This window comes from Pipistrellus hanaki (genome assembly GCF_964339955.1).
Source record: "Pipistrellus hanaki genome assembly, chromosome: 4".
Taxonomy (NCBI): domain Eukaryota; kingdom Metazoa; phylum Chordata; class Mammalia; order Chiroptera; family Vespertilionidae; genus Pipistrellus; species Pipistrellus hanaki.
The window spans coordinates 91,628,443-91,651,220 of NC_140506.1; the positions used below are offsets into that span (position 1 = coordinate 91,628,443).

Sequence of the window (22,778 nt, forward strand, 5' to 3'; positions counted from 1 at the left end):
GCCAGTTCCCTTGTGACTCTGAGAGCACACTTTCTCCTTCCTCTGACCACTAAAGACTATTCCCTGGCTGAAGATGTCTTGCTGAACACAGCAGTCCAGGCTGGAGCAGAATAGCACAAAACAGAGCAGACCAAAGTACTGCATGCAGAGCAGACCAGTGCAGTGCAAAGCACATTGGCAAGAAGCAGAGCATTGCCAAAACAGGTTTGGCTCAGTGGATGGAAAGTCGGACTGCGGATTGAGGGGTCCTGGGTTCAATTCGGTCAGGGGCATGTACCTTGGTTGCGGGCACATCCCCAACCAAGGTACATGTGTGCAGAGGCAGCTGGTCGAAGTTTCTCTCTCATCGATGTTTCTAGTTCTCTATCCCTCTCCCTTTCTCTCTATAAAAATAAATCAATAACATTTTTTATAATAAATATTTATTGTTCAGATTATTACAGGTGTTCCTCTTTCCCCCCTCTTCCCCTATAGCTCCCCTCCACCTGATTCCCAACTCCACCCCATGCCCTTACCCCTTTCCCCCCCACCCCGTCTTCATCCATAGGTGTTAAGATTCTTGTCAAATTTCTTCCCTCACCCCTCAGCGAATCCCTTCCCCCTGAGAATTGTTAGTCCAATCCCTTTCTATGTCCCTGTTTCTATTATGTTCACCAGTCCATTTTGTTCTTCAGATTTTTTATTCACTTGATTTTTAGATTAACTTTTTGGTAGGTATGTATTTGATGTCGTTTCGTTGTTCATAATTTTTACCTTTACTTTTCTTCTTCTTCCTTCTCTCCTTAAAGAATACCCTTCAGCATTTCATGTAATCCTGGTTTGGTGGTGATGAACTCCTTTAATTTTTTCTTTGTGAAGCTCTATCTGACCTTCAATTCTGAATGATAGCTTTGCTGGGTAGAGTAATCTTGGTTGTAGGTTCTTGTTGTTCATCATTTTGAATATTTCTTGCCATTCCCTTCTGGCCTGCATAGTTTCTGTTGAGAAATCAGCTGACAGTCATATGGGTACTCCCTTGTAGGTGACTAGTTGTTTTTCTCTTGCTGCTTGTAAGATTCTCTCTTTGTCTTTTGCCCTTGGCATTTTAATCATGATGTTTCTTGGTGTGTCCCTCCTTGGAATCCTCTTGTTTGGGGTTCTGTATACTTCCTGAACTTGTAAGTGTATTTCTTTTATCAGGTAGGGAAAGTTTTCTATCATTATTTCTTTCAATAGTCCTTCAATATCCTGCTCGCTCTCCTCTGGCAACCCAAAAATCTGGATGTTGGTACGTTTTAAGCAGTCCCGGAGGCTCCTTACACTATCCTCACACTTTTGGATTATTCTTTCTTTCTGCCTCTCCGGTTGGGTGACTTTTTCTTCCTTATATTCCAGATCTTTGGTTTGATTCTTGGGGTATGTTGATCTATAGTTGAGTTTCTGTATATTCTTTATTTCAGACAATGTATGCTTAATTCCTGACTGGTCCTTTTCCATTTTTTTGGTATTCTCATTAAGGTCCTTGAAGGTCTCACCAAGCTTCTTGGAGGTCTCATCAAGTTTCTCAAAGGTTTTTAGAAAATTCTTGAGTAATCTTATACATGTGATTCTGAACTGTGTCGTCCAGTAGTTTGCTTTCCTCCATCTCTCCCATTCGTGACATGTTTCTGTGTCTCCTCCCTGTGTTGATGGAGTGGCTTTGTATAGTAGGTGACCTATCAGCTTCCCCAATCGCTTGGGGCGGTCTCTTTTGGTATATCCCTTTGTGGGCTGAGTGCAAAGTCTTGGTCTAATTAAGCCTTGTTTGCTGTTGGTACTCTGGGAGGAATTGATCTCCAGGCCAATTGTCTGTGAGGACCCGCTGTGTCTATAAAGGAAGAACTGCTGCGCTGGAGACAAGGTTTGTTTCAATGGGGCTTTGGTGCTCACTGTGTCCGTCTCCCGAATGTGTCACTTATGGCTGTGAGTGGTTGAAATTGACCACTAGGAACACTGGCTTCTGGATCTCCAATGGGATTCAGTTCAGTTACTGTCTGAAGCCACCCTGCAGGAGCTACAGTGAGAACTACAGTTTTCTCCTGTTTGCTTGGGACTTAGGTTTTTTGTTGCTGGAGCTGCAGTTTATATCTGGTTAAGCTGCCTCAATACAGGCCATTCATATGTAAAAGCAGCTGTGTAGTGCCTGGGAGGGTCTGTAGAATGTGTGGGCGGGGCCTCGGGGCAGGGTCACAGGGTGGGGTGGGGTGGGGCCTCAGGGTGGCACCCGGTCTCAGGACTCACTAGGTTGGGGTGTGGCTAACAGCAATGGCTGCCATCAGCAGTCCCTGCCCTTTGGTGTTTCCAAGTCCCTGCTTCCCTGTGCTCCAGCGCAGTAAACAATGATTGCTGCGTGCACACCTCTGCAAGAGTCGCCCTCACTTCGGACCTGATGGCCAACAGACCAGCTTCTCCCCTTGGGCATCTGGGTCCCCCATGTGACCCCAGAAACTGGATTTCAAAATGATAGGGAGCTTGTTTCCTTTCGGGTTAAAAAGAAAAGCCTCACTGCGTGCCCAGTCGCCGCCACCAGCCCGATTTGTGTGCCTCCGTACCGAGGCTCCTCAGCTTTTCAGTGCTTGTGTTCCCCTCTTTCAGCCAGCCTTCCTGTGGTTTTGGATGATAGATGTCGTTTATATTAGTTTTAATTTTTAAAATTGTTGTGCGAGCAGCACACCAGGTGTTTATCTATGCCGCCATCTTGGTTTCTCCCAAAATATATTTTTTTTAAAAGAAAAAAGCAGCAGCAGAACATACCATCAAGGAGGACAGCAGAGGTACCTACTGTGTTTCCCCAAAAATAAAACATCCTCCGAAAATAAGACTTACTTACAGGTTTCCTTCTGAGTGAAATATAAGGCATCCCCCCAAAATAAGGCCCCCTCCCAGGCTCTGTCTCAGAAACGTTGTGAAACCTAAACTGCAAGGAGTTGTGACTTGGGTGAAGAATTCATGGGAGAAAATCACTGACAGTTGCATTGCAAATGCACTGCGAGCAGGCTACCTTGACAAGAAGTACTCATTTAAAGACAGTGCTATTGCTAAACATGAGAGATTTGGTCCACTGATTCTGAAAGAAATGGAGTCACAAGAAATTCACCAGGAAATTCAGGAATTGGATTGTTATGATGATGTTCCAGAAGATGATGACATGATTGTCACTGAATAAATGGTAAATTCTTGATACTGTAGGATTCACAGTTTGTCTGGTTTGTGTTGATAACTACCGTACTACCGTACCGTATACAGATAATAAATTTCCTTTATTTTCACTTAATAATAAATGTGTACTGTATTCTTCTTCATGGAATAAGACATCCCCTGAAAATAAGACCTAGTGCATCTTTGGGAGCAAAAATTAATATAAGACACTGTCTTATTTTCGGGGAAACAGGGTAGTTGGAGAGGGGCCTGGCTATGCTATATCTCAACTAAGTTCGTTTTGCTCTAGTTTCTTCTTTTTTAAAAAACAAAACACGTGGCTCATTTTGTCTTTTTTCTTTTTTTAATATATTTTATTGATTTTTCAGAGAGGAAGAGAGAGGGATAGAGAGATACATTAATGAGAGAGAACCATCAATTAGCTGCCTCCTGCACACCCCCCACTGGGGATGTGCCCACAAACAATGTACATGCCCTTGACCGGAATCAAACCCAGCACCTCCAAGTCCGCAGGCCGACGCTCTATCCACTGAGCCAAACCGGTTTCGGCCTCTAGTTTCCTTTTTTACCACACCCCAAATTGGGGATTCCTGGTTGGCACTGAATGCTGCTAATAACCATCAACTGAAAGATTTTAGCTAATAATGCATCTATACTGGCTTATCAATTCTAACAAATGTACCATTTAATATCAGATGCTCATAATGAGGAGAACATGTGTAGAGAAAGGGGGTATATAGGAAAATTCTGTACTCACTTTTCCTGTAAACCTAAAATGACTAAAAGTAAAATTTGTTTAAAAAATGGATGCTATGTACCCTGCCTTGCTCCTATATATATAGAACTAGAGGAATGCTTTCATCCAGAATTGGGGGCTCTGCTCCTCTGAGACTCTTGCCAAGACTACCCGGATCCCCAAATTCCTATTCAGCCTGCAGAGGTGCCTGGCCCAACATCACCCCTGCCCATCCCTGTTCACAGATTCCCCCACCCCACCCCACTCTCCAACAAAATGATTCAGTGAGCTTCATTAGCTGCCCTGCCCCAGCTCTACTACCACTGCATAACCAGCACCCATATTTGTGCCTAGCACACGTTTTAAGGTACTTAAATCCTTCTAGAACTTATGATGAACATGCCAGGCAGGAGGCTTTTTGCCTCAGATCTCTCTATGGCTTCAGATAGATAACTTTTCACTGAGCTGGCACACCACCTTATGTTGTTCCAAACCCTTTCTTGGGTGTCTCAAAGCACCTCTCTGAGAGATGACAATGTAACGGGTAGGGCACCTAAGCCCAGAGTAATCAGGTGAGCAGGTGAGACCCTTAAGAGCTGGAGGCACCCGTTATGGGTTCCTTACAGCTGGATCACTCAGCAGTGTATCTCAGAGGCGGCACTGCATTTGTCCACCATTGGCTGAAATTCTTGTTTATCTTTTTCACTATGTACCGAATGAGGACTTGACACTAGCTACCTTGACACTATCCTCTATGAAAAAGAGCATCTAATTCTCTTGACATCTACTGGTAAATTCAGGTGAAGGGTATGCAGGTGGCTGCTGTACTATTCTATCAATTTCTCTAATATTTAAACTTTTTTTATGACAACACTAGAGGCCCAGTGCACAAAAGTCGTGCATGGAAGGGGGAGATGTCCCTCAGACCAGCCTGCACCCTCTGCAATCTGGAACATCCCTCTCACAATCCAGGACTGCTGGCTCCCAACTGCTTCTGCCTGCCAGCCTGATCACCCCCTAACGGCCCTCCCCTGCCGGCCTGGTAACCCCTAACTGCCCTTGCTGGCCTGGTCACCCCTAACTATCCTCCGCTGCAGGCGTGGTCACTCCCAACAGCCCTCCCCTGCTGGCATGGTAGCCCCTAACTGCCCTCCCCTGCCAGCCATCTTGTATCCACATGCAGGCGACCATCTTGTATGTTGGAATGATGGTCAATTTGCATATTACCTCTTTATTATAGGATTTTCTAAAAGAGTAACAAAACAGTTGTCTTGCTTTTTAATGCTCTTTTATCTCAATGGAGAAAACAGCTGGCAGCAACTAGCATCAATGTCCTTCTTGCCCAGGACTGTCAGAGGGTCTGTGGGACTCAGACTGAGCAAGGCCTGGGGCCTGCCCCAACATATCAGGCTGAAGTGGAGACCCTTTCTGAGCTACAGGCTGGTGAGGATACTGAGAGGTAAGCACCAACAGCAGTGGTAGGAGCACTGTGCTGACGAGTCACAAATGAAGGATATGTGACATGCAGACTTTGCTATTTCAAGTGAGGGTGGCATCGGAGCTTGTAGCAAAGGGTAAGTAGGAGCTTGTGACCCAGGGGAGGGGCAGCAACGGTCAGAAGGAAAGCCCAGTCCCTCAGCAGTACTCCTGAGCCCTAGACATCAGGTGCTGTCATGGGGCCTAGGAAAAGAAACAGGAGCGCCGCAGAGGGTGCCGGGCCTTCGCTGGACTCTCCTTCAGTCCAGAGCCTCTGGGCTCTGCTGGAGCCAGATCCTGATGGTGTTTGACACCTGTGGTCTCCAGACCTCACTGAGGGACAGGTTCCCCTCACACAACAGGGCCCAACCAAGCCTTAAGCCACATGTTACATTTTTGTTGCCAGAAATACAGATAAATGTTATTTTTATAAATATATCCCCACAGAGAAAACTTGATCATAGTAATTTAAAACTAATAAAAGAACATCTTTCCCAATATGGAATTTTTTTTTCCTGATAAAAGTACATTCTTATTAAATGTTTTTCTTTTTAAAAGTAGGAAGTAGAAAGTGGGGGTAACCATGTACCCACTACCCCAAGAGAACCCTGGTATAAGGTGTGGAGGTTACGTGTCCAAAGGACCTGTTTCAGCCATGCAGTCACACAGGCACTGGCTCGGCCTTGCTTCTGAAAACAATCCTGCCTGACACTGAAGCAGCTCTTCACTCTTTTATATATATTTTATTGTGTTTTGTTTGTTTGTTTAGTTTTTTTTTCAGAGAGGAAGGGAGAGGGATAGACAGTTAAAAACATCGATGAGAGAGAAACATCGATCAGCTGCCTCCTGCACACCCCTTACTGGGTATATGCCTGCAACCAAGGTACATGCCTTTGACAGGAATCGAACCTGAGACCCTTCTGTCTGCAGGCCGACGCTCAATCCACTGGACCAAACCAGTTAGGGCAGCTCTTTACTCTTGATACCCCTTTGCTAACTAACATGAGCACTGTTGTGAGGTACATCCTCACAAGAACGGCTCACCCTGACCTAATTATTTCCTAGAAGTGCGACCACAGCCAGAGGGTTTACATACTTATGAGTGGGACATATTACAAACGCACGGTCTGTCACTGCTGTTTGCAAACAGACCTCTCCATGCAGTCGTGAAGCATGATACCATTTCAATTTCCTTTCTTCTTACTTTGAGCCAAGTGGAGTGCAAATGGCACAAGGGAGGTTTTTGAGAAGACTGGTAGTGTAACATTTATTGTTTCTTGATTTGGGTCGGACCACTTTGTGAAAATCCAAAAGTTATGCACTTAAGGTCTATACATTTTCCCACAGAAATATCTTCATATTTCAATTTAATATTAAAAGAAACTGCACTGTGATTCTGATTGCAACTGCATGTATTTGTGGATTAATTTAGGGAGAGCAGACCTATTTATAGAACCATGTCTCTCCATGCCATCAACCTGGATTATCACAGCTGGCGTAGACCTTGATCTGACTGAGGTTGTCTCTGTCAGGTGTCGCCATTCTATGCTCCTCCCCACCCCCTTCTTATACTGTCATCTTTAGAAAGAAGTCACTTCGAACAGCTCACACTTAAGGGAAGGGAGCTATGCTCCCCTCCTTGAGGGAAGAGTATCTACATAAATTAAGTAGAATTCTGCATGGAAAATTAGCATCTTGTCATTCATTCATTCATTCATTCATTCAATCAATCAATCATCGATTCTATCAGTATAAGCTGATGGAAATCTATGTTTCCTGTAAATTGTAACTCAATACTATAATATTACTAAGTAAGGAGTCAAAACACATACAATGATGTAGACACTCCTGAAACCCTGATGATTTGGAAACATCCTTCCCATCATCTCACCTGGGGCTTCACTGAGACATCTGCTTGCCGAGACTGAGAAGTCTCAACTCTCCTCCTGGGTTTATTGGTACCTTCAGACTTTCAGCTTGGAGCTTTGGTGCTCTCTAACCTCCAGCAGCCCCCCAAAACAACTCTCTGGCCATTTTCAAACTTATCAAAACATTCCTTCCTCTCACTCTCATGTAGGACACTCTCCTCTCTGTGCTATCACAAAAAAGAAAAACTAAGACAAAGCCAAGCAAACTCACTGCTTTTCCATCAAACTAGCTCCAAAGCGAAGAGCTAGGAATACCTGCTCACCCAACGAATCTGAGACAACTGAAATAAAAGGTGAAGTGAGATTTGCCCCAAAAGACTGCATCACAGAGGAAGCATGCTCCTTCACCTACTAGAGTCAGTAATATCAGAAACCATCGCAGCCAAGGATATTCCCCGACCTAACAAGGTTCCTCAGATGCACACAGCACCACTCAGATGGTCCAAATCTTGGAGCAAACACAGGGCAAGTGTAAGGGTGGGAAGGAATATGGGATGCTGAAGCAACAGGTAAATGGGGTGGGGAGGTGACAAATGATCCACAAGCCCATGGCAGGTGGCCTCTTTCTACTTGCCTGACGATACCCTCCACGGCTCCCGTTGCCCAACACCACCAGTAGTTAAGACTGCCTACACACCTGGCAGTTGAAGTGAGTCTGTTCTTTCACATGTGGTGGTATGTACATCCTAGTTACTACCATGACTGGCTGCAAAAGGGTAGCAGTTCATAGAAATAAAGCCTTAAGAATGCAACACGAACATCTGTAAAAGCATCCATGCTGGACTAAAGCCAGAGCAGAAGCACATACAGCGAGCCCCATCTAGCAGGAGCTCACACCTGAGAAACAGGGCTCACAGGCCATCCAACCCCGGGCTGGGGGAGACAAGAGTCAGAGGTACAGGAAGACGGTGCTCTGCGGATATAGCAGAGGCCAGTGAAGACTGTTCCAGGAGATAGTGCGACCTACAGGACAGCTGAACTTTGACCAGCAGAGTTCTTGGGTGGTGGGGGAGGTGACCTAAGACCAGGAACGGAGTGGTCCGGGTGAAAGCGCAGAAGCTCTGGCGGGGTGAGTGGGAGGGACAGGTGAATATTTCTAGTTCTGTACTTCAGAGAACAATGCAAATGCCCAACATGAGCAGGTGGTGTCTCATAATGTAATTTGTACTTACCCAACCTGAATGAGCTCATTCAACTTTGTGGCATTCTTGTCATCCATACCTTTAAACAGAAAAAGAAATAACATGACTTTGGGGCAGTTAGGAATAAAACTAGTAAAGATATAATTATCTTCCTTGTAGAATCCAAACAGAATATCTAAGGTTTTCCAAATAAAACCCCTGTTAGCTACAGCCCCTCCCTCCAAGTCAAAACAAGGCATCATCTGCATGTGCTCTCCACACACCCAGACTTTCTCATGGGACTACTATCTGACTCTGCACAGATGATCACTCATCCCAAAAAACTCTCTCAGACCCCTGGGCTATGCTGAACCTCCACTCGTCCTCACCTGCGAGTTTAGAGACTCCTTCCTCTAGTAACCACTGCGCCCTGCGCACATTTCTCCTGCGGGCCTGCCTTAGTCAGCTTGAGCCCTAGGTGACAGGGTCTGCTGGATGATCAGCCCAGAGACTGCACATTCCCCCTGCCCTCCGGGTACTTAGTACTGTCCTCAGGACATGCGAGAAAGCAAGTCAAGAAACCAGGTAATGGGATAATCTAGGTGGTGAATGTTTGGGTGCTCACTGTAAAGTCTCTGAATGATTATATATATATATTTTTTTGGCAGGGAGGGGGTAGTACAAACACACAGCCAGACTGAAAACCAAAGACAAGGACAAAACCTTAAAAGCAGCTAGAGAAAGAACATCTCTTCAAGAGGAACCAGGACATAGATGTGACCTCTCACCAGAAACCGTACAAGCCAGAGACAGTGGAACATCTTTAAAGTGATGAAAGAAAAAAAATGTTTCAGCCCTAACTGGTTTGGCTCAGTGGATAGAGCATCGGCCTGCAGACTGAAGGGTCTAGGGTTTGATTCTGGTCAAGGGCAAATGCCTGGATTGCGGGCTCGAATCCCCCAGTGTGTGTGTGTGTGTGTGTGTGTGTGTGTGTGTGTGTGTGTGTGTGTGCACGCGCGCGCGCGCAAACACCGATCAGTAATTCTCTCTCATCACTGATGTTTCTATCTTTCTCTTCCTCTCCCTTCCCCTATGAAATCAATAAAAATACATATATTTTTTAAAAAAACCTTTCAACCAGAATTCTATACCCAGCAAAGTATCATAAGAATAAAGACTTCAGATAAATAAATAACTATAAGAATTCATGGCCAACATAATTATACAAAGATTAAAAAAAGTTCTGTATGCCGAAACCAGTTTGGCTCAGTGGTAGAGCGTCGGTCTGCAAACTGAAAGGTCCCAGGTTTGATTCTGGTCAAGGGCATGTACATTGGCTGCGGGTGTGCAGGAGGCAGCTGGTCGATGTTTCTCTCTCATCGAAGTTTCTATCTCTCTATCTCTCTCCCTTCCTCTCTGTAAAAAATAAATAAAAATTAAAAAAAGTTCTGTAGGCTGAAGAGAAACAGTACCAGATGAAATGATGTTCAGGAAAGAAGGCACGGCCCGGAAAGGGCGAACTTATAGACTTGCTCATTAAAAAAGAGGTCACACACAGACCTGCCTTCAGGTGGGCCTAAATGAAACAAGCACTCACAAGTGCAAAGGCAGTTGTGATGCTGGAGGAAGGGAGTGCTGAGAATGTGTGACATGGTGGCCCCGCCTGCTGTGGAGGTTAGTGAACATTGAGCATGATCAAAGGAGTTCATAGGTAAAGGGGAGGAGAGGCCCGTCTTCCTGTGTCTGACAGGTGAGACAGGTAAGACAGAAGGCCGGCACCACCCCAACTTTAGGATTTGAGTCACCAAAAGGGGCATGGTTCAAAAAACTGCCCTTCAAAGAGAAGCAAACTGGTGAGTACTACAGGCAACCATAGTGTCCCCACTTCACCCTGTCCCGACACTGGTGCTGTGGCAGATGGAATAGCGTGGGTGTAAAAATCAGGACTGGAGGCAGCATGGAACCTTGTCACTTAACAGCTAAGGAGGCTTGAAGTCAGAAGTTTTTCATCAGAATGGACTGTCCTCAGTCCATTTTCCAGACAGGCACAATGCCATCTCATGAAGCTGTTACGATGCTTTACACAAGGTAATATGTGTCAAAGTCCCTGGAATATAGCAGGGGCTCAAAGTCTACTATTTCAAGATTTGCATATACCTGGATTATCTCAGTTAGAAAAAGGAATTAAAAAGCGTGCTCTGACCTCCTGAACACTAACTCACTGAACAGCCCAGAAAGCATTACCATAAGCAGCTATGAGAGGCTGCCATGTACAGGGCACTCTGCAGAAGGCTGCATGTGGAAGTATGTCCTTCAAAAAGATTCACAAAATGACATAACAGCGTCCCACCAATTGCATCAGTGGGTGGGGGATGAGAGGGAGAAGCCACACCAGGGTATATGTGTGTGTTTAAATGTGCAAGTGTGACGTGTAACTGGGCTGAGACAGAAGACCAGGCATTACCATCAGGAAAGAGCAGCCAAGCTGGAGGGGCGCCCAGCATGGAGATGAGCTGAGGTCCAAATGCAGAGGCCGTTGGGTCAGGGGGCCAGGTGATAACCCAGGGGTGACAGGAAGCTACCCAAGGGCATGGAGCCAACGAGAGGATGATTCGTATGTAATCAGAGACTGGCTGAGCGGTTCAGATGTGGCAGGCATGGAGGAGCGGTCATGAATCATTAACAAAGAAGGTGGTACCCACACACTGCCATGAGAATAAAGATTTTAGGTTTAGAGCAGAGAGAAGGTGCAGAAGAGAAAGTAGAGACTCAAGGGAGCTTCGGCGCAACAGTCCCTCTGAACAGACCATTCAAAGCAGAAGCTGGGTGGGGTTTTACAAAGAAGTCCTCAGACTGTGGAGAGGACAGGGTAGGGAATCAGATGCTTGTTCCATTCAGAGCCTCTTACACAGTGTTGCCTGTTTTAGGAAAGGGGAGGTCACCAAACACAGACCAGATGTGCAGAGCAATCAGTGACTGCCCATCATCCCCAACCTTTTGCTGCCTCCACACCCCCAGCCACCTGCCCATTCAGCAGTGACATGTGAAGTGACTGGTAAGATGATGTCTATGGTCATCTCATATGCTCACATTTAACCTTCAGAGTGCCTCTGTGGATGCGTGACAGGCCGACAAGTGAAATGTGCAGAGGCAAGGTGCGCCCTCTTGTATGTGGCCAAATGAGGAAGCAAGGCAGCGGGCACAGGTGTCCGGGAAGGCAAGAGCACCCTCTACATGGGAAGGGAATCTAGTCACAAGGAGAGGATCGGAGCCATGCAAAGGGAGGGGCCCTCACACTTCAAAGTACCAGTGTTACTAAAGAACAAAAGTGGGGGCTTTGCTAGGTCAAAAGACTTAAGGGACACCACAGCTACGAGCAGGGCAATGTCCTCAGCAGGTGCTCACTGGCATGCTGGGACATGCTGGGAAATCTGAATATGGGCGGGATATTAGGTAAGATTGTGGTCTCTGTCTGAGAAATGTGTTGGGTGTAATAATAGGGCTGTAGGTGTGTAGGAGAATGTCCTGTTCTCAGGTGACAGAGGGTGAGGGATTTAGGGGTGTGCTAGGATGTCTGCAATTTAAAGTCAAAAGGCTGAGCAGAAAACAAGCAACTATGTGAAGGAGGAGAAGAAAGGGTGTGACTGCACAGGCAGATGTAACTAAGGCTACCAACTGGGAAGTTTAAGTGCAGGCATGTGGCAGTCATTTCATTCTTCTTCATTGTATATTAAAACGTTTAAGACAAAAGCTGGAGGGAAAACAGAAGGGCCACCGGGACCAAGACCCAATAGTGCCAGGACAGCAGGCCCTGCCAGGAGCCGGGAGGGCCTTCTGGCAGCTCGTACTCACAGCCCCCAATCTTCTTGCGCAGTTCGCCGTAGCAGATCAAACCATACAGCTCCTGAGATGACTTCTTCAGCCCTCGAGAGAACACTGAAATGAAACACAGGAATGATAAGTTTTAGAAGAGGGGAAAACACAGCTGTTCCGGCGTTGGCCAGATCCTGTGCACAAAAGCAGCGCGAGGGGAACATTCCACACTGCTGATCCCTCGGTTTGCTCACTGCACCTTGGAACTACACAATATCGACATCAGGGGAGATGGACAGAGTGTATGGGAGCACAGTACTGTTTTGGAATTTTCAAAATAAAAAGTTAAAACCAAAAGAGGGGGGGGGGGTTAGTCCTAACAAGCAGATTAGTCCCCTGGGAGGAGAAAATGGGACGTTCCACACAGCCGGTTCCCAAGGAGGCAGAGGAGCTGGGACACGACCAGCACCAAACTTGTCATCCTCTTCCCTCCATATTTGCAGAATTAGCCTGAGCCCTGTGTGAGGCGGGCAGACCTGGAACTGTGGAAGCTGACCTGTCGTGTCTCCTCTGACCACTGATCTACATGACCTGGGCCTGGGGCTAGAACCATAGCTCCACTGTTCAAGACTGCTCGCACCCACTCTCCACTGTTCCCTAATAAGAGGCCCACTTGTATTTGGGAAGCAACATAGATGGGTAAAGGCATGGCCACACCACTAAGTCCCAGCCTTTGGATTGAGCAGAAGTGTTGTGGGAGACTTCTGAAAGGTTCCTTAAGAAGGCGATTCGGGCAGAATTACGCTTATTTTTCCTTCAGAACTGCTTTCTGGGGCCATCTTAGTCACAGCAAAGTGCTAGGGATGGCAGAGCAGAAAGACAGGAGGTCTTGGGTCCTTGGTGCTTGCCCTGGACCACCCACTGCAGGCATCTCTGACATGAGAAAATGAAATTTGACATGCTTGAGACACTGTTATTTTGAGTTTTGTATTTTATGAAACCAAATCTAATTGTGATTTGGAAGCCCAGCTACAGTGCAATCTGTGTACCTTTTAGATCATCTCAGAGCAGCAAACCATGTCATTGGTCCTTCACCCTCATATTGTTCCTCCTCAGAGACCCCTTTTCAAAGTCCTAACATTCAGCGATGTGTGATAATAATCACAGAAGAGGAAAAGAAAAAAAAAATTAGCAAATGAAGAATAAGTCTTGCAATAAATAATCTAAAACAAGGATTCTGACCTTTGACAGGTTCTAAAGAGCCTAGGACTCGGCCAACTTCACACACTAAGCGTTCCAGAATGTTCTGAAAGATTCACAGATCTCACAGGGGACCAAAATTCAGGACACTTTAAGATTCACTATTCATGCCAAAACCGGTTTGGCTCAGTGGATAGTGCGTCGGCCTGCAGACTGAAAGGTCCCAGGTTCAATTCTGGTCAAAGGCATGTACCTTAGTTGCGGGCACATTCCCAATAGGGGGTGTGCAGGAGGCAGCTGATCGATGTTTCTCTCTCATCAATGTTTCTAACTTTCTATCCCTCTCTCTTCCTCTCTGTGAAAATTCAATAAAAATATATTTAAAAAAAAAAGATTCACTATTCAATGAAGAAACAAATATATTTTTTCCTGACAATGGAATATTAGTCAGCCATAAGAAAAAATGAAGTTTTTGCCGAAACCGGTTTGGCTCAATGGATAGAGCGTTGGCTTGGGGACTGAAAGGTCCCAGGTTCGAATCCGGTCAAGGGCATGTACTTTGGTTGCGGGCATATCCCCAGTAGGGGGTGTGCAAGAGGCAGCCAATCGATGACTCTCTCTCATCGATGTTTCTTTTTCTTTTTTTTTTTTATTATAAATATATTTTATTGATTTTGTACAGAGAGGAAGGGAGAGAGATAGAGAGTTAGAAACATCGATGAGAGAGAGTCATCAATAAGCTGCCTCTTGCACACCCCCTACTGGGGATATGCCTGCAACCAAGGTACATGCCCTTGACCGGAATCGAACCCGGGACCCTTCAGTCCCCAAGCCGACGCTCTATCCATTGAGCCAAACCGGTCCTGGCTCTCATCGATGTTTAACTCTCTATCTCTCTCCCTTCCTCTCTGTACAAAATCAATAAAATATATTTTTAAAAAAAAAGAAAAGAAAAAAAGAAAGAAAGAAAGAAGTTCTGAGACATGCTACAACCTGAATGAACCTGGAAAACATCACCCTAAGCAAAAGAAGCCAGACACAAAAGGCCACAGGATTCCTTTTACATGAAATGTCTAGCACAGGGAAGTCCAGAGACAGAAAGCAGACTATGGTTGTCAGGGGCTGGGCGAGGGGCTGAGAAATGGCAGACAGTGCCAAGCCCCAATGCAGATGCCAGGGCAGCACAAAGAGGCAGATGGGCCCGGGGGCTTAATGTCCCCAACTGGCTGTCACCACATTAGAGACATTATCAGGACCAGCTAGAGAACCTCAGCAGAGCCATCAGTTCAACAGAAAGCAGGCAGGCACTGCTTGTGAGGGCACATCAGGACAACAGCAGCAAAAAGAATTGATGAGATGCAAAGAAGGTAGGAGAGAGGAGGGAGAAAAGGAAACACAGGCCACAGGAAGGAAGGACACATGTTGGGTCTATCCTGCAGAGCTTGCCATGGAACCAAGGAACAGTACAGGAATAGAACCCGAGGGCAGCAGATTCCTCCTCTCTTCATCCCCGAGCTCTTCAGCACTGACATCTACACTGGGAATCTGAGCGTCCCCTGCAGCACTGCCCACTCTGCCATAGCATGGTCTCGCTGAAAGGACAGAACATGCTAGTTCACAGCTCCTGGAATCTTCTCCCCCCCTGCCTCCACACTTTACCCCAGCAGCTTCCCAATCCTCACACAACACTTTTCTCATTGGAAGAGTTTTTCCAGAAGAGCCAAAGGGGATGAAGGGCCTGCACTCACAGACTGACTTTCAGAAAGTCACTCAAGAATATGATACGTAACAAAAAAAGAACGATGCAAAAGACAAGATGGAAAGAGCCAAACAGCTAAACTTATTCCCGAGTGACACCAGAAAGGGAGGGAGGTTGCCTGTGAAGACCACAGATATTAGTAGCAGCACTGGGCTCAGTAGGATCCCGACCAGCGTTGATATTTCAAACAAGCTAGTAATCTGAAAAACAGTGACAGCTATGGCTGAGCACAGCAGCACGCAGACACTGTGTTGCCAACCTGAGGAAGAACAAAACGCTGCTAACTTGCCACAATACACCAAAGCCAGCAGAAAATCCTATATTAACGGTTTTATGGACACTGAAAGCAAACCAATAAAACAGTATTAGTGAAGGGCCTGCCGAGTCAAACCTAGGAACTGCCCCCAAAAGTGGACACCCATTTCCGTGGTCTGCAGAACGTGGCAATCTCACATAAACAGATACGCTGTTTAACGGTCTTCAATACAATGCTTGTGTGTGTTATACTTCCCCCGTAAAGATAACAGGCTGGGCAGGCGGCCCCTGCACTAGAGGAACTGGAGTTGGGATGGTGAGCTCTCTCCCAGGCAGTCCCTGGCCACGTACAGCAAACACTGAGACATGTCTTCTGCAAGGACTGGGACGAGGACCGCACGATGTGGCTGGTGGAAGGCTTTGGAGCCGGAAAGATACCTTAAAACAGGGGTCCTCAAACTTTTTAAAGTGGGGGCCAGATCACGGTCCCTCAGAGAGCTGGAGGGCCGGACTATATGAACTACTAATTCCTACTGTAACACCTCGGCTGCGCTCACTGCCCAAAAAACCTGGCGGGCCGGATCAGACTCCTCTGCGGGCCGCATGTGGCCCGCGGGCAGTAGTTTGAAGACCCCTGCCTTAAAATGACGAGTGAAAAACAAGAGCATTCCTGGCCAGACAGAACCTGCTGGAGCCAAAAACTAGCTCAGCAGAAAAAAAGGTACTTCATACGGGGTATTGCTGTGAAGATGGAACTTGCTGTGTGCAGAACGCACTTGATTGCCAGGTGCTCCTCCCTACCTTTATCAATTGTTTTTAAGAAGATGAACTCTTCAAAAAAAAAAAAAAAAAAAAAAAAAAAAAAAAAAAAAAACACACTAGAAGTGGATTTTAAGTCCAAAAGGAAAGGTTTTCATTTAAAAACGTCAACTCAAAGAATTAACATTTCATGAAAAACATGGGAAAAGTCTATGGCAGCATGAAGACGTGGTCTGAAAACATTACATTTACAGAAGATAACGGTGAGGTGCTGGCCGACGGAGCACAGCTCCTCAGCTTATTGTCTGGGTGGCTTGGGCCAGGGCCTCCAACGCTAAGCCAGGGTTTTCTCATCTGCAGTGAGGGCGATAGAACTTCCAGGGAGAAGTACGAAATGTGCTCAATGATGGGCACAGAGTAGGCCCATGAGGGGATGATGAGATGGCAGTGAGGGCAGAAGGGAATTCACGGGAGGATTTTGGGAGCACTGACATAGGAGCTCAGTCTTGGAAGGTGAATGGGGTTAGGGAGGACAACAGAGTAGGGGTGGCAGGAGACAAGACACAAAAGAAGTGCAGGTTAGCAGGAGGGTGGCAAGCCCATCCTGGGAGCCAAGGCAGGTAGGATAAGGGTATGGGACAGGGCAGGGGGAGGGGGCTCAGGCAGGGGAATAGGCAGACATGGGTCTTGTGTGGACGATGGGTTAGAGGAGAACAAGACCAGAAAGAGGGAGAACACCAATGATCTAGAAAAGGACCAAGGGCAGTGGTTCTCAACTTTTCTAATACCGAGACCTTTTAATGCAGTTCCTCATGTTGTGGTGACCCCCAACCATAAAATTATTTTCATTGCTACTTCATAACTGTAATTTTGCTACTGTTAATGAATCGTAATGTAAATATCTGTGTTTTCTGATGAGAACCGCTGCTTAAGACCATCGGAAAACACAGACATTTACATTACGATTCATTAACAGTAGCAAAAATTATTATTAAAATTATTTTTGTTGCTACAGTTATGAAGTTGGGGGTCACCACAACATGGGGAACTGTATTAAAAGGTCGAGGCATTAGAAAGGTTGAGAACTACTGACCTAGGGGGACTTGTCTGAAAAGCTCTGAAACAGACCCAGAGAAACCATGACTGGTGGGTAAGAAATATCCATGAAGATTCAAGGGGAAATCTACTCAGAGAAAGTATCAGCTAACTGCTATGACTGCCTGGGGCTGGGGCCCCCAAACAAATTTCTCCAGGGCAGGACCAGCAAACAAAGGCTCACTGGCCAAATCCTGCCCAGGGCCTCTCTCTGTAAATAAAAGTTTTGCTGAAACATAGTAACATGCGTTCCTTTACATACATTGTGTCTACAATGAGCTAAGACAAGAGAGTGAGTCATTTTGATAAAGACTGCAAATCCCCCAAAGCCAAAAATATTTATCATATGACCCTTTACAAAAAAAGAGACAGCTTGATTCAGGCTCTCTAGGTCTTTCTAAGCTGGAGGAGGCAGTCCTGGTCCTGGCATCCTGATGGGTCAGTCCTGATTATTCTAGTTGGCCAGCACACACTGACCAGGCCAGAACACCAGAGGGCAGGCAGAGAGGGAGAGAAGGCTGCCACAAAGGACTCACAGCACAGGTTCAAAGGGGAAGTGATCTAACTCAGCCATCACAGTTGTGTGTTTTTTTTGTTTTCGTTAATTCTTACCCAAGGACATTTTTTCCACTGATTTTTAGAGAGTGGAAGGGAAGAAAGGTGGGAGGGGAGAGAGAGGAAAAACATCGATGTGAGAGAAACGCATCAACTGGGTGCCTTCTGCATGCGTCGTCCCAACAGGGGCCAGGGATCAACTTGCAACCCAGGTATATGCCCTTGACCAGGAATTGAACCCGAGATGCTTCAGTGCACAGGACCCACACTCTAACCACTGAACACACCAGCAAGGGTTCATATTCTGGATCAAAAGTGGTATTATTTGAAGAGAAGCATCAGAAATAAGTGAGGTCAGTAAAAGCAAATGTCTGGAATGAATGATCTATGGCCAAAACTGCAGAAATGAAGAGTAAGATCAAAGAAGGTGAAACTGGCCTGGCAGGCATGGCAGTGCTCACTGGACGCCCGGCTTTCGCGGGCTGCAGCTGCCGCCAGCCACAGCTGCTCTCCCAAGATGGTGGCTCCTTTGGGCAAATGCTTCGGCATTAGGGGCCAGGTGTCCTGCCAGACATGCCAGGAGTAGCGGCTTCAGGGCAGGGCAATATCCTTCAACTACCAATCCAAACTGCTGGCTTTAAAACGTCCCTCTTCCAGGGGAAAGCCCAACCATGTAGGCATCCTGTTCATAAACTTATGTTTCAGAAGGGGAAACTGATGACCAAACAGAAACTCCTCCTCCCCTAGCGTCATTCAATGTCAGTGAACTAGCCAGCAAAGCACAGACAGAGGAGGAAAAACTGAGCCAGGCCTGTGCAGTCAGCGCTGGTGTCTCTCTAGAGGGCCATCTGCTCTTCCAGACCATTCACAAGAGCATTAACAACGCTAAATGGCAAGAAAAAACATCTCAGTCATGGGAACTGTTATTACATCCTCATATCAAGTGGAAAAACTTAAAGCAAAGAGGGCAGTGCACTGAGCCATGTACACAAAATAGTTTTAGAGATGTGGAAAGCCAAAAGACTCTGCAGCGTTCACAAGCCCAGCAACCACAGAAGGAGGCTGCCCTGTCGCCCTGAGTCCACATCCATGCAGGACTCGTCCAGCATCCAGCCAAGGAGGCGATGGTGGTGGCTTCAGCGGAGGCAGGCTGGGGGAGGGAAGGGATCCTCTATTTCCTGTCGGCTCTTGTTAACAATGGGTCAGCATCTCTAAGTCTTAGATTTGAACACAGAAGAAACCCAACAAAAAGAACAAGAGAATAATTTACCACGTTAAGCGCCACATCAATCACCAGTGACTGACACTATACTTTCCGTTTGGACCTGTCAGTCTCCAGCCGCCAGCGTATCGGTGAAATCGGGTATCACGGGCTAACCGGAAAGGAACCCACAACAGGCTTGGCGCTTACCGTGTTAAAAGTTGAATCATTATCCGACTAACAGACTAATCCACCATTTCCTCTTCATAGCCCTCTTCTGGATCAGGCTCCTTGCTAATTTTATTTTGAAAATTTCTTTCTGGCTCTACCCTTTCACCTCTGACTTGCATTTCCTAGTTTGTCCCCGCCATTCTATTTTTATAAGTGGCTATACTCGCCTTCTGAATGATAGAAAAAAACTTTTACATCTTCCCTTCCAAAATAAAATAAGTTGACTATGATACTTAAGTTGGGACTAGAACAGCAGACAGACGTCACACTTTAAATTTTCCCTTTTTTGCCCGGCACCGCTTGAATTAGTTTTATTTTTCTTAATGTTAAATATATGTGAAAATATATTTAAAAATATTAATACTTAGCCGAAACCGGTTTGGCTCAGTGGTAGAGCATTGGTCTGCGGACTGAAAGGTCCCAGGCTCGATTCTGGTCAAGGGCATGTGCATTGGTTGCGGGCACATCCCCAGTAGGGGGTATGCAGGAGGCAGCTGGTGATGTTTCTCTCTCATCGACGTTTCTAGCTCTCTATCCCTCTCTCCTCCTCTCTGTAAAAAATCAATAAAAATATATATTTTTAAAAAAGAGCAAAAAAAAATATATTAATACTTAACATTATATCAATATAAATATTAAAAAAAAAAAAAAAAAATTCCAGGCCACATGGCTGGGCAAGAATGACACCAGAGAGTGTCCTGTGATTTTTCAAAAACTGCTCCTGACCAGCCCTGCCCCGCAGCTTCCCCGGACACCGAGCCTCGAACGCTCACCATTGTCGAAGTCGATGTACTTGGTGATCTTGTGCCACGTGCGGTAATAGAAGTGCCTCACTTGCTCTTTGTTCTTCACCATGCTGGCGGGCTTGCCCTTCTTCTTATACTTGAGAGCTATGTTGTTCTGGATGGCTTCAAAGTCTTTTCCATGCTGGAAAATAAGCCCACGGTAAAAGCACAGAGGTTAAAACAAGGCAGCCTTCTGCACGACACAGACACTTCCAAAAAAGGGGACCACTGTGACCACTCAAGTTCTTCACAGCTCTTATTTGTGCATCAACTTCAGCCTCGCTCCCCTTGAACTCAGATTTTCATCATCATAACGGCTAGAGCAGCAATGGAAACACAGGGCGAGAACTCTCAAAGCAGTGAATATCAAAGAGGCAAGACTCGTAGAGCAGGAAAAACATAAAGCTTATTACTCAGGCAAATGGCCCAATTTCTACAGTTCTTTGAAGACCCTGAATGAGACAGCTCTGTGAAACAATCATCAGAACAGAACATGACAGGGGTGTTCAGAGGTTGTGTATCTGGTATCTTAAAATACAAGACATTGACCATTCAGAAGCACCCTCAGCATTTTCATTACATAAAATATATTCTACATTTCAATAGGGATAGCAAATTTTAACATTTAACAAGAGAAGCACACAGACTATGCTCGGAATACATCTATAGATTGTCCCGTTCTTCAACACCTCCATGCAAAAGCCAAATACATCTTAGATTTTTCAGAAAAGAACTAGAGGCCTGGTGCACAAATTTTGTGCACAGGGGAGGGGAGATGTCCCTCAGCCCAGCTTGCACCCTCTCCAATCTGGGACCCCTCTCACAATCCAGGACTGCTGGCTCTCAACTGCTCGCCTGCCTGCCTGCCTTCCTGATTGCCCCTGCTTCTGCCTTCAAGTCGGATCACCACCCCCTAACCACTCCCCTGCCAGCCTGATTGATGCCTAACTGCCCTCCCCTGCAGGCCTGGTCATCCTAACTGCCCTCCCCTGCAGGTCTGGGTCCCCCAACTACTCTCTCCTGCAGGCCTGGGTCCCCCGCAACTGCCCTTCCCTGCGGGTCCGGTCACCTAAATTTCCCTCCTCTGCCAGCCTGGTCACCCCAACTGCCCTCCCCTGCAAGCTTGATGGGCCCCAACTGCCCTCCCTTGCAGGCCTGGTCCCTTCCAACTGCCCTCCCCTGCTGGTCATCTTGTGGTTGCCATCTTGTGTCCACACGCCATCTTGTGTGTTGGCGTGACGGTCAATTTGCATATTATTCTTTTATTATATAAGATTTATGTCCTAGGGAACAGTCACCATCTTTGTTGTTTCAGGTATTGTCATGGGAACCTATTGTTGATACTCTCATCAGAACCAAGCCAGTAAAAAGTTCTATGAAGGGCCCAGAGGTAACGGCACCCCAGCATCAACAAACATCCTTAGCTTCTAAATCCCACTTTCCAAAGGGAACCAGGGGTCACTGGAGAAATGGATGCTCCCAGATCTGGGACAAGGAAAGTACCAGGTGAATCTGGAATATCTTGTGGTGCCAGAAAGTGAGGAGATGTTCAAAGTATAATAGGAACGTGTTGAAAGCACACAGAAGCCAACCTGAAGAGATTACCAATGGCCAAATCTAGAACAATTTGAGCAACAAAATCAACAATTATAATGAATGTCAACTGTAAATGAAAAATAAAAGGGAACACATAACAATAATAAGAATGGGTTATGACCTATAGCAGTGGTCGGCAAACTCATTAGTCAACAGAGCCAAATATCAACAGTACTACAATTGAAATTTCTTTTGAGAGCCAAAATTTTTAAACTAACTTCTTCTAACACCACTTCTTCAAAATAGACCCACCCAGGCCATGGTATTTTGTGGAAGAGCCACACTCAAGGGACCAAAGAGCTGCATGGGGCTCACAAGCCGCAGTTTGTTGACCACAGACCTACAGAATAGCCTAAATATACCTAAGTCTACACAAATACTATAAAAAGCCAAATAAATACATAATCGAAGAAGAGAGCACTTTTTCTTGCACTGGGTTTCCAATTAATAAATGTAGAAATTGCCGAAACCAGTTTGGCTCAGTGGTAGAGCATCAGTCTGCGGACTGAAAGGTCCCAGATTTGATTCCAGTCAAGGGCATGTACATTAGTTGTGGGCACATCCCCGGTAGAGAGTGTGCAAGAGGCAGTTGGCCGATGTTTCTCTCTCATCAACTTTTCTAGCTCTCTATCTCTCTCCCTTTCTCTCTGTAAAAAAAAAAAAAAAAAAAAATCAATAAAATATATATTAAAAATAAATAAATAAAATAAACATAGAAATAATGGAGTCACGCCAAGACCGGTTTGGCTCAATGGATAGAGCGTTGGCTTGGGGACTGAAGGGTCCCAGGTTCGATTCCGGTCAAGGGCATGTACCTTGGTTGCAGGTATATCCCCAGTAGGGGGTGTGCAAGAGGCAGCTGGTCGGTGACTCTCTCTCATCGATGTTTCTAACTCTCTATCTCTCTCCCTTCCTCTCTGTACAAAATCAATAAAATATATTAAAAAAAAAGAAATAATGGAGTCAAAAGATCATCACTAGGCAAACATCACTGTAACGGTTATTTCAGGGAAGAAGCTGCTATGGTGGCTAAAAGTAGTGTAAGAACAATGAGAAACAGGGTGTTGACTCGTTATCAGAGTAAAAAATGA

The 22,778-nt window shown here is 45.9% G+C and overlaps 1 protein-coding gene and 1 pseudogene across 2 annotated transcripts in view; one reads left to right on the forward strand and one right to left on the reverse strand.

Moving 5' to 3' along the window:
• The window catches only part of CRAMP1 (cramped chromatin regulator homolog 1), a 77,266-nt gene that overhangs the window by 33,916 nt on the left and 20,572 nt on the right, over positions 1 to 22,778 (reverse strand). The window contains exons 4-6 of the mRNA XM_084882564.1: positions 20,080 to 20,233; positions 12,291 to 12,374; positions 8,490 to 8,538 (exon numbers count right to left, since the gene is read on the reverse strand). Of these exons, the coding sequence (XP_084738690.1) occupies positions 8,490 to 8,538; positions 12,291 to 12,374; positions 20,080 to 20,233 (287 nt within the window). The remainder of the gene's footprint in view (positions 1 to 8,489; positions 8,539 to 12,290; positions 12,375 to 20,079; positions 20,234 to 22,778) is intronic.
• Positions 17,582 to 19,686, forward strand: LOC311621608 (protein LSM12-like; annotated as a pseudogene). The gene has a single exon. The product of its transcript is annotated as a protein LSM12-like (transcript).